General features: G+C 34.3%; 1 protein-coding gene across 6 annotated transcripts in view; it reads right to left on the bottom strand.

Annotated features, from left to right (window-relative positions):
• Positions 1–15,480, bottom strand: part of PDS5B (PDS5 cohesin associated factor B) — a 195,411-nt gene that overhangs the window by 106,202 nt on the left and 73,729 nt on the right. For all 6 annotated transcript variants that reach the window (XM_030882528.2, XM_030882529.2, XM_030882533.2 and 3 more), the window contains exons 3-7: positions 12,330–12,533; positions 9,276–9,362; positions 9,070–9,167; positions 8,298–8,424; positions 1,704–1,784 (exon numbers count right to left, since the gene is read on the bottom strand). In XM_030882528.2, the coding sequence (XP_030738388.1) occupies positions 1,704–1,784; positions 8,298–8,424; positions 9,070–9,167; positions 9,276–9,362; positions 12,330–12,533 (597 nt within the window). The remainder of the gene's footprint in view (positions 1–1,703; positions 1,785–8,297; positions 8,425–9,069; positions 9,168–9,275; positions 9,363–12,329; positions 12,534–15,480) is intronic.

Genomic DNA, 15,480 nt, shown 5'->3' with positions numbered 1-15,480 from the left:
CTTGATTTACCTGGGAATGCTAAAAGTATTTCCTTCATCCTTCTATCTTTCTTTTAATTTTTATTATAAATACTTTCAGACATATACAGATGTTGAGAGAATAGTATAATGAACCTAATCACCTCATTCTATCTTGATTTTTTTTCTTTTATTACCCAATCAAATATTTATTTTCCCAATCCTAGGAAATATATCAACGTAGTATAGTGTTAATTTCTTATTTTTATGCCAGAAAAAGGCATCAGAAAAAGGTAAGTGTTCCCCTAAAAAACATCTGGCTCAGCAATATCAACTTAAATAAATGACCACCAGGAGGAGCTCACCTAAGTGTATCTAATGGCCGCAGAAACAGTCATTCACAAGCACTTGAAGCAAAGGAAAAGGGAAGGGGCACTTAATAACAGAATGCTTAAATCTGGTTCTACAGATTTCAAGTGCCATTATGTCATAACAGAAAGAACTCAATCCACTCAATCTAACCAATTTACTGCAGCCAATACCCAAGACTCACAAAACTTGCAGAAATCAATATTTAGAATTCCCTGGCAATCTGACTGGACCTATTAAGACAGGTTACACAATTTAATTCTGCAGATTCTGAAAGTCCACCCTCCAAAACAATTTCTTTACAAATTAAATACATTTTTCCAAATCATCATGTGCTCACAACTATTTAAGGTCATAAGCCAGTAACAAAAACTGGAATTTACCATAGTACTGTTCCATAAAGTATGTTAATTTTCAAAGTACATCTTTTCATGATGTATTTTTATATACTAAATTTTGTATTTCTTCAAGAAAAATTCTCCAATAAACTTCAGGAAAATTAAGTACATAAGTAATTATAAAAGGCTTTCTTTCTCACTTTTTTCAAGAAGACAGATTTACATGTTTAGATGTGGGTAAAACTGGAAAGCAGGTGGAGAGACAGACCAGCTACACAATTCCAGAGGCCAACATCAAGACTGCATTCTAGATTTGTTCCAGTAGGTACCATTCACATGGAAAACAATGTGAATGGTGCCACCTAGAGTTGTGCAACTCAACAGAACTATGGGGGAAAGATTAAAACTTATAATAAGTTTCTATCAGTGAATCTATCAGATAAAATACATTTCTCCTGAAAATAAACAGAAGATCGTTAACCATAAATAAGTAGATTTGAGATGATAATGAAAGGGCTCATTTCATTGCAATTCTTCCCCCTTCTCAGAAAAGGTAGATTTATATGGAATCTACCCCAGGGAGAGCAAGATAGGCAACTTTCACCACACCGCTGTTATTCATACTTGCCTTCAATTTTTATGTCTTGATACTAGTTCATATCTTCTTCTTATACAAATCAATTTAATTTCCAAAAAGCTGTAAGCAACTTCTCTGAATAATGATAAGTTCCATAAGATTTATCTAATTACATTTAACTCCATTTCCAAGAACAGAAACAGTATATCTTGCTAACCAAAATAAAAACTGTTTTAGTTCCTAGGCAATTTGAAAGAGAGAAATGAATGAACAAATATGAGAGCTAATTTTCTAGAAAGTATTAACCAATAATAATTTTAAATAAGGAGAAAGAAAATACACTTAATTATTAAAACAATACGAAATGTTGAAGTATGTATCACTTGCCGAAATTCTGCTTCTAGCAGTGTTTAAAATTTTGGCTAATCTTTCTGACAACCAATTGGACAAGTAAAACTTACATTGGTAATATATGGTTCAATAGCTTGAGCTGTCCTCTTCAGTAAAGCCTTTGCCAAATCATATGCTTGCTTGTTTAAATTCTGAAGAAAAAAAACAGTATCTATATTATACACCACTAAATATGAAAAAGGAAATATTACCTGTATTCAAAAAGCTACTGTTAAATCAATGAATGAGAAAACTGTTTAAGATTCAATTCGAATAAAAGGGCGATGGCAAAGTCACTTTTCTCCTAAGACTAACTGATCTAGTAGATCTTAAGATCCCTTCCAAGCAAGGATAATTATATTCTCTTCATATCTTATTCACAGCATAAGGTAAACCACATAGAAAAGGTCAATAAATGTTTATTAGACAGAAAAGGAGATACTGAGTCACTGTAAAGCTAGTTGTAAAGTCAAATCAGTTCAGCTGAGTACAAATACAGGCTATTTCACTCCAAGACCAAAAGAACCAAAACATCATAAGAGAATGAACTGGGTCCTAGTGCGGGCAGAAATGGGGAATCCTCAGGTGGCTGAAGACAAGAGTTTGGGGCAGCTATGGGAAAGCAGATTTTCCCGAAGCACATCTCAGAGCATAGGGAAGCCCAAGGATATAAGAAACATAACAAGGGAATCCCCTGGCCGTCCAGTGATTAGGACTCAGCATTCTCACTGCCGGGGCCCCGGGTTTGAGCCCTGGTCAAGGAACTAAGAAACCACAAGCCATGCAGCACTGCCAAAAAAAACCCAAAGAAACATAGTCAAGTATGAAAAGAAAAAAAGTACAAGAAACAATACCTTAAGAATATATGTTTCTAAGAGATTTTGATGATGGAAAGAATCATGACCAAAGATCTGAAATGGAATCACTACTCCAGTTCAAACATATTACAGACAGCAGGAAAATTGTATATATCCTGAAACTCACATTCAGCGTATTTTTAGATTTATCCGCATTGACACTTTGTATTGTATCATTTCATTAATATCTAACTGCTGTTTAGTATTTTCATATATAATATGCTACAGCTTATTTACTCATTCTCCTATTCATAGACATTAAGCTGTCTTGTATTGATACATGCCTCCTTGTGCATATAAGAAATAATTTTCTATAAATACTACCTTTGCCATTTTTCAAATGAGCTGTTTTGTCTTGTTCTTATTTGTAGAGTTTCTCTATACACTAAACATTTGCCAATTACATGCACAACATATCTTAGAGCCCATACCTATGTTTTTACAATGCTTATGGTATCTTAGGACATACAAAAGTTTTCATTTTAATATAACCAAATATATTAATCTTTTCCTATTTGGCTTGTGCACTCTCTATATTTTTTAAATTCTTTTCTATATTGAGGTTAATTTGTTGTTTTATATTTTCAAATAAAATTTCAAAGATTTGCTTTTCAGATTTAGATCTTTATTCTGCCCGTAATTTATTTTTATGCATGGTGTGAAATAAGAATCTTATATTATTTTCCATATGGATATTCAAGTCCATTATTCCCTCCAATGACTTCCCTGTAATACTCACACTCTCAAGTTTCTATACAACCATGTACCATTTGTAAATTTTCCATTACTTCCATATGTCCCTTTGTCTATTACTGCCTAATTACAGTCAAAGAGACATATGGAAATAATGTCTTAACACCAGGTAAGATAAGTCCCCACTTTCTTATTCTTCAAAAACCAATTTGTCAAACTACACACACATGCACATATACACACGCAATACACATTCACAATTTCTATTTTGATTAGGTTATCTATTAGTATGCAGAGGAATGAAATTATTGTGATACTGAGCTTCCCATCACATAAACAATTATAACAAATCATGCAACATATTTAAGTCGTCTCTTACACTTCAACAACAACTGTAATAACTTTGAACATTAAGGCCATGCATGCACACTGTTAATAAATTTCGAAGTAGCTCAAGTCTTTGTTAAAGATACAAATAAAAATTTTTTGAAATTATACTGACAGATTTTTATATATTGATCTTATATCTAGCAACTTTGCAGAATTTTCTTATTTGTTCTAGAAACTAATCTGTACATTGTTTTGTGTTTTCTGCACAGGCAGTCATAACATCTGCAAATAATTTCAGTTTTGTCTCTTCTTTCTAATCCTTTTATCTTTTCTCTTGTTTTACTCCACTAACTTAAGGCTTCTAGTTTAATGCCGATTCGAAATAGCATACTTGACTTTTTCCTGAGTAGAAGTGACATCTTGACAATGTTCCTAACTTCAAAGAAAATCCTTCAGCATTTCACCATTAAGTGCAGTTATCATACATAACCTTATCAATTTAAGGAAGTTCCTTTCTATTTCAAATATGCTAATAATATTTTTTATCATAAGTTATACTGAATTTTATCAAATGGTTTTCTTATACATCTATTGACTATTTTTTCTCTTTGTTCTGTTAATTTCTACAAATAATTTTTAATGTTAATCCATCTTTGAATTCCTAAAATTTAGCCAATTTGCTCATTACCAATATTACTTTATATCATTCTGGATAGTGTCCACTATTATTTTATATTGGATTTACATGAATGTATTATAAATTAAATTAGCCTATTATCCTCCTTTCTTGAACTTGGTTTTCTCTAGTTTTCCCTATGAAGACTATATTCTGCTCATAATGTGAACTGTGGAGCATGCCTTCCTCTTCTATAATCTGAAAAAGTTTGCTGAATATCATGATTATACGGCACTTAAATGATTAAAAGAAATCTCCTGGTGATGTGTTTAAATTCCTTCATACTTGGTTTGAGTTCTGCTGCTGTTGCTATTATTACTGTCATCGTTGTTTAGGAGGAAATATTTTTGTTTGTTTTATGGATATAGTTTTTAAAACCAATTAAATTTCTTTTATTGGTTAAAGGTTATTCAAGATTTTCTCTCTTGAGAAAAATTGGCAAGTTTTATTTTCTAGAAATTTGTTTTGTCCAACTCCAAATATGTTAGCATAAAATACTGTTCATGGAATTGTTTTTTGATCTTTTTAATGCCTGCTGTTCCTCATTTCATTCTAAAATTGTATATTAATACCATCTCCCTTTTTCTGATTCAAACTGCCAAGGGTATGCCTATTTAATATACTTTTTGAATTACCAACTTTAGGTTTTTCTGAAATGTCACTGTGTTTTCTATTTCATTCATTTCTGTTCTTCACGGTTTACTTTCTTGTACGGACTGTATATTCTAACGATACTTTTATAATTTCTTGAACTGGACACTTTAACTATAAAGTTAGATTAGGGCTTCCCTGGTGGCGCAGTGGTTGAGAGTCCGCCTGCCGATGCGGGGGACGCGGGTTTGTGCCCCGGTCCAAGAAGATCCCACATGCCGCGGAGCGGCTGGGCCCGTGAGCCATGGCCGCTGAGCCTGGGCATCCGGAGCCTGTGCTCCGCAACAGGAGAGGCCACAACAGTGAGAGGCCCACGTACCGCAAAAAAAAAAAAAACAAAAAACTAAAGTTAGTTTAAAACAACATTTAAGTTGAATCCCACAGGTTTTAATATGTATCATTTTAATTATTATTTCTAAATTTCTTATAACTGCCATCATGATTTACTCTTTTGACAGATTAATTATGAATGCTAGAGGCTTGTTAGTTTTTTGTTTTAAAATCCTCAAGAACTGTTGGTCTATTTGACTTATAATCAACTGGAAATGTATTAAAATGGCCCACCAAATTGTGAGTTTGTTTCTCCTTATAATTCTTCCAATGTATGCTTTATATATTTTGAGCCTATGTGAATACAAGTTTAGGCATCTTCCTGAGAACTAAAACTTATCATTGTATAACTCCCTTCTTTACCGGGTAAAGACTATAACATCTAAAATCAATACAAGTTATTTCAGTTTTCCTTCAGTTATTATGTGCCTGGCACGGCAAATCTTTTCTCCATCCTTTTAGTGACAACCTTTTTGTGACAATATTTTTGTTATCTCTTATTAACAATGACCAGTTGAATTATTTTTAATCTAATCTGACAACCTGAAGTAGTAAATTTGGGCCATTTACATTTATTGTAATTCTTCCTTGCATTGTAATCCTTAAAATTTTAACATGAATACTTCATTTAAAGTTCAAAGTAGGGCTTCCCTGGTGGCATAGTGGTTAAGAACCCACCCGTCAGGGACTTGCCTGGTGGCACAGTGGTTAAGAATCCGCCTGCCAATGCAGGGGACATGGGTTCGAGCCCTGGTCCGGGAAGATCCCACATGCCGCGGAGCAAATAAGCCCATGCGCCACAACTACTGTGCCTGCGCTCTAGAGCCCGTGAGCCACAACTACTGAAGACCGCGCACCTAGAGCCCATGCTCCGCAACGAGAAGCCACCACAGTGAGAAGCCCACGCACTGCAATGAAGAGTAGCCCCCGCTCACCGCAACTAGAGAAAGGCCGCACACAGCAATGAAGACCCAACACAGCCAAAAATAAATTAATTTTAAAAAAATAATAAAGTTCAAAGTAAATCAATAGCTCTGTACTCCTAATCATCAACAAGATCATATCACTCTTTGACTGTATTAGGCCATTCAATCTTACACGTTATTTTTATCCAGTGGTTTAGGACCATTTTGTTAAAATCCCTTTAATTAATCATTATAATTATTATTGCTACTGTTTTTGTTTTATACATCAGTTCTTATTTAGAGCATTTCATTGTTCACCAATACTTCTTACATTTCACTTCCTTCAAGTTCAATTGCCATTATTCTGAAGTACTCAAATAGTAGTTCTTTCAGGAAGGATCTATTGACAAGTTGTATATTTAATGTCTTAATTTCACTCAAATTGGATAGCAACTGTGTGCCAGCATATACAGTTATTTTATCTCAGTACTTTGGAAATATAGGTCCATTATGTTCTGGCATCTATCCTTGCTACTGAGAAGTCAGCAATCAGTTTAATGTTTATTCCTTGTTAAGGGCTATGTCTTTTCCCTCTGGATGCTTTATAGATTATTTCTATTTTGTCATTTTACAAATTCTCCAAGATATGCCTACACTGGGATTTATTTTTATTTATTCTGTTCATGACACTTTTGTTACCTAACTCATAAATTTACGCTTTTCGTCAGTTCCAGAAAATTTTAAGCAAATATCTACTTGAATATCATCTCTTCTCCATTCTTACTCAGTGTTCTGCATCACTTTTAAATATACTGGACCTTTTCATCCTATCGTTTATGTTTTCCTTAACTTTACCTCACTGTATCTGTACAATTTCCTCAGCGCTACCTCCTAGTTCTCTAAATATCTTTTATAATCCAAAAAATATTTTGATGTCTATGAACATTTTTCATTTCTACTTTTCCTAACCATAGCTTCTTCTCCTTTCAGATGTCTAGCTATCATACTTTTTAACTCTTATGCTTCTAGAGATTAAAACATAAAACTGTTATCTTTAATCCTTTTATAGGTATTTAATGTTTTTATCTAATAAATATATTATCTGAATTTTTACTTAGTGTCTGATTTTCAGTATTGATGGACTTCTTAAAAGTTTGGAAATTTTGGATTATGAGGTCATTTTTAATGAAGCATTATATTTGTGAATGCTGTGTAGCTATAAATTTAAGTTATATCTTTCCAGAAAGGTCTTAATTTTGCAGAGACCTTTATACTGGTGAATCACAGAACCATATTTCCAACTGCTTACTAGAGTGTTAGTCATTTTCAAAGAACGAAACATACAAAAACACACACAACACCCACACAACTTGATTAATATCACCCAGGCAAGAAATACTTGTGTCATCAACATATCCTTTTCTCCAAGTTAGTAAAGACTTCCCCTTTCTTTGTGTGTTTTTTTTGCAGTATGCAGGCCTCTCACTGTTGTGGCCTCTCCCGTTGAGAAGCACAGGCTCCGGACGTGCAGGCTCAGCGGCCATGGCTCATGGGCCCAGCCGCTCCACGGCATGTGGGATCTTCCCGGACCAGGGCACGAACCCGTGTCCCCTGCACCGGCAGGCGGACTCTCAACCACTGCGCCACCAGGGAAGCCCAAGACTTCCCTTTTAATTTCACCCCTCCCCGCCATCTACACCATCACTGTCTTTTACCTAAGGCCTTATTTGTGTTCCTTGAAACATAATCCTATACAAAACTGAGTTATTACACATACTTTATCACATGTACTAACTCTGTTATTTCTTCATTTAATTAGTGACTAATAAGTGTATCATGTTTTATTAAACACAAGTGATGTACATTAATATTAATCAATAAAAGTCTCCAGGGCTTCCCTGGTGGCGCAGTGGTTGAGAGTCCGCCTGCCGATGCAGGGGACACGGGTTCGTGCCCCGGTCCGGGAGGATCCCACATGCTGCGGAGCGGCTGGGCCCGTGAGCCATGGCCGCTGAGCTTGCACATCCGGAGCCTGTGCTCCGCAACGGGAGAGGCCACACAACAGTGAGAGGCCCGCATACCGGAAAAAAAAATAGTAATAATAAAATAAAATAAAAGTCTCCAAAACTATAAAGCAGGATAAATTGCATTTTAAACGTAAGCAAATTCTGGACCCTAATATTAACAAGCTTTTGATACATTTCAATATATATTGCTACTTACCTTATGGGCAGGTACCAGATTTACCAAAACTGTATCCAAAAGCTCCTGAGATACTGTATCACCTTCACAAATAATAGAACTCATGAGATCCACCATATGCATATGAACTTTCTGATTGTGGCCATTGCTGAAATTCAAAATTGATATTTCATTTAAAGTATATCTGAAATTTATAAGATTTAATCATAACATAGAACATTACACTTTATTTTAAACTGATACTCAGGTATTAATTAAATCAAATTCTACATATTCATTTAAAGCTTCCCTCTCTTCCAAATCTTACAATAGCATCCAAAATATTTTTTAAATTACATTTCCAGGATTACTTTTTCCTAATTTTTACCAGTCTCACAATCAAAAGTAATTAAATCAAATGCAACTTTAGTTTTGCCTTAAATTCAGAAAATCAAACTACTTTGCGGAAGTTAATTCTAGTAGATAAATTTAAGGAATACACAAAGAACTCAACTATTCACATGAATTAAGGAGTCAGTAATATGTGATTTAAATAAAAGAAAATAACATAAGCCAAAATAAATTTTATATTGGCTATAGATTACCTTATGCCACTCTTATATTATTCTCTACAGTACAGAATTAAGCTGTATTCACTGTCCAAACATCTATAAAAATTATGTTAATGAGTTCTTAAGTTATAACTCTTAGCCTTCCAATATTCATCATAGTTAACAGTTTATGCAGATTCACCTGTAAGTTAAAAATTCTTTACATTTAAAAAAAGATTATATTCTTTGTAAAGTAAACTTACTTTATAACTGAAAATAATGTTCTGTATAATTGGGTAAAAATTTCATTACTGTCTTCCAACTCAAAGCATATGTTATATGACTTGACCCAAGCAATGTTCTAAAAATAAGACATAAAAAAGGAAAAGGGTAAAATTTTAATTAGTAAAAATATACAAGCACAAAACCCAGTTTAAAATGTCATCTCAAGATAGAATATATTGCTTACCTCAAGTAAATAAAAATACCTATTGAATTGTGGGCTCTTTGTATCCTCTAGCCCCTTCAACTGCCTTGTTATAAACATAAATATATCCTTTAAAAAAAAAAGACAAAGTTTTGTTTAGATTATGAAAATATCCACTAAATTCCTAAAGATGATTCAGCACTCATGTGTATCTATCATGATAAATTGTAAAGAACCAGTTTAAAAAAATTCTACTTGGCTGGAATTTTTTAAATGTGCATCATCATGAAAACACCAAATATCTTACTGCCCTTTAAAGGAAAACGGTAAATCATTTACTATGATCTTAAAGTAGAGAAAGAAAAACACCTTACTGTAGGTTAAAAAAAACAGACCTGAAAATGGAGTAAACTAAAATTTATGCTGTCATTAAAACAAACAGGTTGCAATGACTGAGAGCTGAACTGATCAGGTTTGCTGGAATAGCACTATATATGGTAATTATATAGCAAGAACATGGTTTAGGAAACTTGAAATTCCAAAATAAAATCACCAAGTGAGAAGACAATAGATTGCAGAAGCTTAGAAGTTTTAAAAAGACCCACAGAAGTTAACTCGTCAAGCTTCCTACCTTGTCATTATAACTACTTGTTCTCCCCTACCATTTATCAATCTATCCCCATCTCTTGCTTTCGGTTTTTTACTGCACACCCCTTTATACCTGGGTAAAAATAAGTTCAATATCACTTTGAGTCAAATTTTTATGACGATAGTTTTTGAAAAATTTGGAAAAGGTTAAAATTATTAAAGCTAATTCTACAAAGGAAGCATGTTAATCAATCAAAAAGAAAAAGATGTTTCCCTCATAAGTAAAACGATAAACAAGCATTTCTTAAAAGGGAAGAAATAGGATATGCAGATTACTGAGTAGCTTTTCAAGAAAAATACTATCCCAAGTACATCCTTCAAAAATGGTTACTTTAAAAAAAGGTACAGTTACTTTGTTAGTAGTACTGCATAAAATATGTCCTCCATGAACGAACCCTTTCTGGTTCGACTAAGAGAGAACAACTGCTGTACTGAATCTACCTGGAGATGGAAAGACAATATTCATTGATCATCTCTCTAACAAGCACTGACCTAAACATGAAGCTGGGTATATAAAAAGGGTTTTCTGATGACAATAACAAACTGACAGTGGAAAGGTAAGGATCAAAGTGTCACAATTTTCTATTATTACTACTGTAGACAAAAATACAAACTTGATACTAACCAAAACAGAGTGAAAACTATTCTATAAGTATTCAGAAACACCCTCAAATAATTTTTAATACTACCCCAATAAAAGAAAAAAGTGGCATTTAAAATAAGAGCCAAAAAAATTGACCAGAGGGGGAAAGCGGGTGGGGGGAAGAGGGGTGGTGGGATGAATTGGAAGATTGAGATTGACATATATACACTGATATGTATAAAATGGGTAACTAATGAGAATCTCCTGTATATAAATAAATAAATTAAATTAAATTAAAAAAAAAACTGACCAGAAAAAATAAAATACTTGAAAATTTTAAGCTAGATTCTAAAAACTCTAATTTAATCATACCTCTTCAATATTCTTCACAAAAACTGTCCTATTATTAATAGAAAAGATTTGTAGCTATTCTTTTGGGAGGACTTTCATTACCCCAAACCCTTGAGACAGATCACTGATAACGCAAACTGAGAAATCCACAAGAGAGGTAGAAGAAATCATGTAGCAGCACTCTTAAGTTAGACTTCCCTCTTCATGAGAATGCCAACAAAACATCTAGTGAGGATGAGCCACAGCCCACAGTCAACCAAATACAATTACTCCTTAAACCAATTAAGTACCTCAAATTAAAGGTTCACAATTAGAAATCAGGATATACATCTGGGTACACAACTCCACAGGCCAGCTCATATTATCTACTTTAAGTCTCTCACCATTCTCAAATCTTACAATTCAATTTTACTTGTAGATGACAAATATTGTCCCCTACCTCCCCCATCCTAAGATATATGAAACAAGCGTGTCCACGGCAGTTTGGGCATTCCTTACTGGAGTCTTGGCTGACTTGATCAAATGAGCAGGTTCCTCACTCCAGTTTTTAAGAAGCAACTCCCTGAGTTCAAGAACCGAGTCTGGGTTGTTTTTCACCAAGGTAAACCCAGTTCCTGACATATAATAACTAACATCAATATTTGTTAAATGAAATAAACCTAAATTGTCTTTTTGTTCCATACTGGGTAATCTTCCTAGGGACTCATTTCCTAACCAACAGTTTCCACAATTATCTTTTATTATTGTTGGCTTTTCTAATTTTCTTATAACTTGCCTCATTCAATAAATTTTTGCACAGCTCTACTTATTTTCATGCTTTCTACCCACTGGATTAATCATGCTATTCTCCTTCTTTTCTCATCTTTTAAAAATTATTTCATTCACATGCCTTTACTTACAACTACCATAACCAAGTACTAAGTGTGCTTTCTACCTTTCATTAAAATTTTGTTCATTGTATTTTCTTCAAAACAATTCTCATCACACCTTACATTAAGTGAATTAGGATTCATATATTATAAATTCAGACTTACACTAGATACTGTGTTTTAAATAATGAACATGGTCTTCAATATGAATTTTTAAAAAGGAAAAGCAAGTGTCCCCAACTGATACTGAAATACCACTAATGATGACATAATATAAAAAGTATAGGGAATTCCCTAGCAGGCCAGTGGTTAAGACTCGGCACTTTCACTACTGTGGCCCAGGTTCAGTCCCTGATCAGGGAACTCAGATGCCATAAGCTGTGTGGCATGGCCAAAAAAAAAAAAAGTATAGAAAACACTTTACTAATTAACTTCTTATTCTGAAGATCAGAAATTGTTTTACAAAATTAAATACTAATGGGGGGTAGGAAATTCTACAGAAAACAGAAGTACAATAGTTTAACAAAAGACTGCTGCAGCTAATGTCAAAGAATCTAAAGAAATAATCGAAATACTTTAATTCCCATTTTAGACAGAAAGATAAAGTATCAGTCAATCTTGGCAGTTCTTTTAATCAGTACTTGCCTTTAATTTATCAGGGGATGTGTAAGGAGCTTCAGGAGCATAAATCCTAAAAATATCAGCAAGGCAGCAGGCTACCAGTAATCGAACATCTTTATCAGGATGCTTGAGGAAAAAATCTGAAGCAAGATGTAAAGCTAGGTTTAAATAGAGCTCCTTTTCTTCTTCAGAGTCCTGGTCCATATCCATGAAAGTTTTCACAACCATCTATATAAAAACAAAATAATCAAATAATGAAATCCTCCATGTAAAAATATATTTATTTGAAATAAAAGCCATATTAATTACAAAGGTTAACTTCCAATAAATACACTTTCATGTTTCCCCTAAAAGTATCTATCTGAGAGAACAAGACCTTTCTGAACTATAGGGCAAATACAACTTTTCTTTAAAAGACTAAATAGGGCTTCCCTGGTGGCGCAGTGGTTGAGAGTCCGCCTGCCGATGCAGGGGACACGGGTTTGTGCCCCGGTCCGGGAGGATTCCACATGCCGCGGAACGGCCCGTGAGCCATGGCCGCTGAGCCTGCGCGTCCGGAGCCTGTGCTCCGCAACGGGAGAGGCCACAGCAGTGAGAGGCCCGCGTACCACAAAAAAAAAGACTAAATAAAATACTTTTCATTTACCCATCATACCTGCTAACCAGATTTTAAAAGTTTAAAAGTAGCTTAACATAGTACTTCTAGTCTCACTTTTACAACACTGAGCTAAAAAAGAATATATAAACAGATTCAAGAAAGGATGACAAAGATGAATCCCTAAACATTAAAAAGCTACCATGAAGTAACTACTGTAGCATCCAATTAAATATTTCTTGTACCACAGTTAAAGACAATATGAGATGGACAATTCATTAGTAGGACTCAATGGCATGTATGGAGTGAGCAGAAGAAAGCAAACATTTACATAAAAGAAGTGGGATGGAAACTACAATGGTGAAAAATCATATAGTTTGAATTCTGTGAAGAGCTTTCTCTAATTTTAGTATCAGCAGTCACAAGGAAGCCTCAGTCTGTACTATTCCTACTTCACGTAAGACTTGACAAAATTGCTGAGCTCGTCAGGGACATTTAAACACAACTTTAATGCAAAGGTGACAACCTGGCATCCACTAGGTGGCGCTACAAATACTAATCAACAAGTAGGGCTGGACTTGGTCTTTGAGACATAACTGCATGGATTTCCACTCTGCTGTAGAGTTAGACTTCTGAGTAATGAATTGTCCAATGTATTACTGAATTCTCAGAGCAGCTGTGGGTAACAGCGTTCCTCACAGAGCAGACCCTCAGTTCTACTACACCAGAGGCCAGAACCATCAGTAGACTAATCTTTCCAGTCTGACACTACAATTAGTTTAAGGGTACAATGTCCAGGGCTACTCTCCTAACTTTTTAATTTTATTACTTTTAAGATATATGCTTTGATAGCTTTGATGTATTATGAAAAAAGACCAAAAAAAAAAAGCTATATGCAAGGAACTCTTTCTTTCCCTGGAATCGCTTCACAAGAGTGAGAGATTCAGTATATTTTGAATAAAATGTTATAAGAAATTCTAGAAATTACATAAACAATGACACTTTACATATTAGCAAGTTTTTATAACTTATAAAACTTATACCTGTACTTGTACATATCAAAAATTACCATCATCCCACATTAAATCCTTCCTATATTTCTCCAAGACGGTTGCTATAAACAGTGGGCAGTGTAAATCAGGAAAAAAGAAAGAGAAGAAAAGTAACCAGATTATTGCTGAGCAGAAATGTCTACAAAATAATGAAAGCTTACTACAAGCACTAAATGTGAGCACTGTGGAAATCATTCCACCAAAACTATCAATAAAGTTTATTCAAGGGCTAGATAATGGGAACTCCTCAATACTGTGACCAACTCAAATGGTGTTATAAAACTCACGAATAACTCATATATGAGTCCTCTAAATTAAAAAAGATGTCTGAGAAAATAACATCCATAAAAGACACTAAATGCTAAATGCTTGTAAGTATAGTCTCTGTGTTCAATGTTCATTTCTTAGCAAACAATAAGGATGATATCATTGCTGAAATATAAACAAATCTGAGGAAATAAATGTATTCTTTCTCTAAAAACTTAATAGGTCAAGAAAATCTAAATACATAGAAATGAAAAATTTCATATCTAGGGTTTGTAGCTTAACCATTTTTTTTTTTTTTTTTTTTTTTTGCCATACACCAGCCTCTCACAGTTGTGGCCTCTCCCATTGCGGAGCACAGGCTCCGGACGCGCAGGCTCAGCGGCCATGGCTCACGGGCCCAGCAGCTCTGTGGCACGTGGGACCTTCCCGGACCGGGGCACGAACCCGTGTCCCCCGCATCGGCAGGCGGACTCTCAACCACTGCGCCACCAGGGAAGCCCTGTAGCTTAACCATTTTTAATAAAATATACACAGTTCCCAACTAGATATAATATCCACATATTGGTAAATTTAATCTGCTCAAAGATGTCTTTTGCTTTGAATAACAAACACCTTATATCTGACATTCTAATACTTTATGCACAGGATATAATACTAAGACTTTATGTGAAACTTACAATAGTACTAGGGTCTTTTTCCTCTAATAAATAAACCATGCAACAATAAAGTAGTACTTCAAGGCTCCTGGGTCTTCAATGATTAATTAAGGTAAGTCTTTTACACTTGAAATACTGGTAAATATTGATAATGATATAACAAGCAACATGTCTAGGTAGATACAACATTGAACTGAAAAAAATGCTCAAAAATAAAGACCATCTGAACTAATCAGCTTAACAATCTTCTTGGCCACTCTGCTCTCTTAACCATTTTAATCACGGAGACTATCACTGCCTCGAAGACAAAGATGAAATATTATTCAAACAAATGTGAAGAGAGTCTAACCATACAGTGACTGCCTCACGAATGGAAGTTCACCATCAGTCTTGACTCACTGCTGTACATCGGAAGCAGAGAGCTAAAAGTAAAGCTCTTTAACCTACTTTCAAAATACAAGAAAGTAAAATACAGCCTTAGTATTCAGTAGAATTAAAATTTCTTTTCTCAAATTAAAATGGTTGCTTTTATGAAATAAATGAGATATAGGAGGAGACAACTTTCTAAAGATAATAATGAGTATAAGCGTATTGTGGGTTTGTTC

The sequence above is a fragment of the Globicephala melas genome, chromosome 18 (assembly GCF_963455315.2).
Source record: "Globicephala melas chromosome 18, mGloMel1.2, whole genome shotgun sequence".
Taxonomy (NCBI): domain Eukaryota; kingdom Metazoa; phylum Chordata; class Mammalia; order Artiodactyla; family Delphinidae; genus Globicephala; species Globicephala melas.
The sequence above is the reverse complement of the archived record's forward strand: the minus strand, read 5'-3'. Positions and strand labels throughout refer to the sequence as shown.